Source organism: Lactuca virosa, chromosome 6 (assembly GCF_052849685.1).
Source record: "Lactuca virosa cultivar CGN04683 chromosome 6, Lactuca_virosa_CGN04683_v6, whole genome shotgun sequence".
Classification (NCBI taxonomy): domain Eukaryota; kingdom Viridiplantae; phylum Streptophyta; class Magnoliopsida; order Asterales; family Asteraceae; genus Lactuca; species Lactuca virosa.
Window position 1 is genome coordinate 47,742,187 of NC_136431.1, and position 4,163 is coordinate 47,746,349.

General features: G+C 37.4%; 1 protein-coding gene across 1 annotated transcript; it reads left to right on the forward strand.

Moving 5' to 3' along the window:
* Window positions 1-2,846: 2,846 nt before the first annotated feature.
* LOC145121506 (uncharacterized) lies at window positions 2,847-3,542 on the forward strand. The gene has a single exon (XM_079057243.1). It carries the CDS (start codon window positions 2,847-2,849, stop codon window positions 3,540-3,542), a length of 696 nt encoding a protein of 231 aa, XP_078913369.1.
* The last annotated feature ends 621 nt before the right edge of the window (window positions 3,543-4,163 follow it).

The window sequence follows — 4,163 nt, forward strand, 5'->3', positions numbered from 1 at the left end:
GATCACATGTTTCGATAATCTTGTTCTGGAAGCTTCCACCTTGAGTATCAATACAACCATCATAATCAATTGTAAGAGTTTGACGATTCCAGATTAGGAAACCACTTCTGAAGGCGATTTTGAATTCTTTCAGCGACTTTTGAAGATCTGAAGGCTGCGAATCATCTCACACATTTAGTTTATCTAGATTATTCAGTAAATGTTTCTTTTATCTACTTTGATTTTGTTTTTAGCCATGTCTGGCAAAACTTTAGTTTTCAGTTCTGCATAGACTAGTACTTTTCATGTGATTAGTTTTCAGATATGATTTTCGTTTTGTGTTTCTATCTAGAATTTTCAGTTTTGAGCTTAATGAATGTTTCGTTTTAAATTCTTGTTAGTCTGATAACCTAGCTAGGGTTTTATCATTTCAGTTAATCAGTTAATAGAATCCATAATTGTTCTTGTCAACTGGTAAAAAGTAACAAGTATCATATTGGTTCCGTTTTGGGATTTAACTCTGGTATAAACTGTAAAAACCATACCTTTACGCTTCCGAGCTTTTGAGAAGTATTGGGTATTGATGGGAATTTTACAAAGAACTTAATGCAATTTTTCTGATTTAATTAAGAGCTTGTTTAATTGAACAGTAAAAAGTTAGGGTTAATTCAAAGAGCTTGTTTTGATTAACTAATTTAGGTAAAAGAGAAATTACTAGAGCTTGTTAGTTTTTCTCAGTACCAACTTAGATAGAACGCATCTCAAATAATCAGATATGGGTTAGTTGCATGATTAGAAAAGTCGGAGCAGAACTGAAACCACTTTTATTATTGATTTTCGTTTATTTTAATATCACTGCATTTTTTAGTTTTTAGTTTAACTTAAATCCCCCTTTTATATTTTTTGTTTCTTGACTAGAATGTGCCTGATGCAAAAAGGCATTGACCATTAGGCTTCCTTATGCTATATTTTTAGTGCAACCATCGTTGATAATTTATTTGTTTAATACCCGCGCGACAGCGTGTTAACAAATTGGCGTCGTTGTTGGGGAGACGGTGCTTTCTAATAGTTTTATGCCAAGAATTTTTTGTTCAGGTACACCTTTAGTTTTTTATCCAGAAATTGAGTGAACTGCAAGGAAACTGAAGAAAGAAGCAAAAAAGAGAAAACAATTAGCTGGTTCATCATCATCTTCAGTACCTCCAGAAACCTCCACACCATAAGGCACTCCCTTGTGTAACGAATCAGATTCGTTTATTCCGAAAGTACCCCTATCTTCTCCTCAAAATAGCCCTTATAAAACGTATTCCCCACCCTCTTCCATTAAATCTGAACCCACAAATTCTTCAGAATTCGAATCTGAAGGATCAACCATGACTGGAGACGAAGCAGAAAAGACCCTTAGAGAGTGGGTCACTCAAGAGGTCAACCATAAGCCCCTTTGCATTACGTTTCCAGAAGCCCAAAACTTCGAACTCAAATCTGGGCTGATTCATCTTCTTCCCACGTTCAGAGGTTTGGAAAACGAAGACCCACATAAATTCCTCAAGGAATTTCATGTGGTTTGTTCAGGAATGAAGCCTCATGCTGTCACAGAAGACCAGATAAAGTTAAGGGCATTCCCCTTTTCACTTCAAGATTCAGCAAGGGAATGATTATATGAACTCCCATCTGGTTCCATCACCACTTGGACATAAATCGTGAAGCTGTTCTTAGAGAAATACTTTCCAGAAACGCAAGTCTCCAGTCTCATAATAGAAATCCTTGGGATCAAACACGGAAAAAGATAAGCTTTACATACTTACTGGGAAAGGTTCAAGAAGCTTCTGGTTCGGTACCCACAACATGGGATTAATGATTATCAACTTTATAATTGCTTTTGTGAAGGCCTGAAACCCATAGAGAGGCGCCTGATAAATGCTTCCATTGGTGGTTCTTTGGGTTATATGACACCAACTGAAATCAGAGAGCTGATCGAAAAGCTGGCGATCGAGTCTAAACATTTTGGAAATGAAGACGAGTGGTATCCAGATCAGCCAAGGGGAGTCAAGGAAGTCAGCAATGTTCATCTGGAAGCTCAAATATCTGAATTGATGAAAGTTGTTCTGCTCTTAACAAAAGAAAAAGCAGTTGTTAAGAAACCATGTGGCATCTGTTTGAAGACGGAACATCCAACTGATATGTGTCCGATTTTGAAAGAGGATCTTGCTCCGGTCAAAGCTGTCGGAGGATACCAGCAACAAAAGACTTATAATCAGCCTCCAAATTTTTATCAGAACAATTATCAACAAAGACAACAATTTCAGCCACCATCGGGTTTTTAGTAGACGAACTTTCAACATCAAAATTTCCAAAACCCGAATTACCAAAATCAGAACACACATCAGCAACCCAGTAGTTCCATCATGGCCTTAGAAGATATAGTGAAGAGTCTTGTCACGAGCACCCAAGCATTCCAGACAGAAACCAGAGCTAGTATTAAGAATCTGGAGCAACAGGTGTCTCAACTTTCCACTTCTGTGGGTCGTCTGGAATCTCAAGGAAAGTTACCGGGCCACACATAAAACAATATGAAGCACAATGTTAGTGCTATTTCCTTGGGAAGTGGGAAAACATATAGAGGCCCAAGCGCATCTGAACAAGACGAAGCTGATGAAGAATTTGAAGAAGTTCTGGTGGAAGAATGAGATGTGGAAGGGACAGAAAAAGAAGCTGAAGCTGAAGAGTATGAGGAAGTGTTACTTGAAAAAGATAAAGAAAAAGAAATTCCAAGACCACCCAAGCCAATTCTGAAGGAGTACAAGCCACTACCGCCCTTCCCATCGCTACTGAGAAGCACGAAACGCGAGCGTGAGGACGATGAAACTATGGAAATTTTTCGCAAAGTTGATGTAAATATCCCACTTTTGGATGTTATCAAACACATTCCTCGTTATGCTAATTTTTTAAAAGAATTATGTGTTTCAAAGAAAAAACTGAAATCTAATGAAACAATTAAAGATGGTGAAAACATTTACGCTATTTTGCAAAAAGGTTTGCCTCCAAAGTGCAAGGATCTGGGGATTTTCTCAGTTCCTTGTAAATTAGGGAACCTTAATTTTTCAAAAGCCATACTTGAATTAGGTGCATCAGTTAATGTCCTCCCGTTTTCTATTTTTGAAAAATTAAAATTGGGATATTTGCAAAAGACCGGGACTATCATCCAGTTGGCGGATCATTCAACTGTGCACCCAAAAGGTGTACTTGAGGATGTTCTTGTCCAAGTGGGTGAACTTATTTTTCCCGCTGATTTTTATATATTGGACATGGGGAACGTTGATTTGTTTGACAAAAACTCGATCATTTTAGGAAGGCCTTTTATGAAAACTTCTAGAACAAAAATTGATGTTTTTGCTGGTACACTTTCAATGGAATTTGATGAGGAAGCAGTTAACTTTGAAATTAATAATGATGATTTTCCTTCTGAAAATATTTCTATCAATTATATGGGTATTAGCAGTCCTTTATTTGAGGGCTGCTGTGAGTTTTCTAATGTCTCTGTGCAAGGAAAATTTCAGACATGAATTTATCATACACATTGGAGGAGCTGGCATAAAATAAGCTTGGGGATATGGAAGAGGAGTATTTGATTCCTGCTGGGGAAGAATCAGATAAGAATCTGAAAATAAAAATGTTTTTGGGCAAAGAAAAGTTGGGAGAGGTGATTTCAGATACGAATATGAAACGAAGAAAAATTGAAGAGTTCAAAGAGAAGATTTATGGGAAGAATAAGAAGATCAGAAAGAGAAAGAAGTATAATCATCTGAAAGACTTATCTGAACACACTCTAGAGTCTTTCCAGTGTGCTGAAAAAGTTCAAGATCCGCCCATCTTGCCACATTTGAAGGGATTTGGAGTGACAAGAAAAAGATTTGAGCTTCAAAGAAGTCCCAACCACGAAAATTAATAAATCTGGTGGGGCAAAGTCGAGCCAACGACTTTAAAAATGGGCGGCATTCCGGGAGGGAACCCGAGGAGTAGTTTTAGTTTTTTACGCTTTCAATAAAGAGATGGTCACAATTCCAAGCAAGCTTGGGGAAATCAGAGGATCGACAGAGTTGCTGAAATTCAGATTTTTTGCCACATTCATCATCAAAATCAGATTTTTGCAAACTTATCAGGTACATTCATTCCTAGCTGCACCT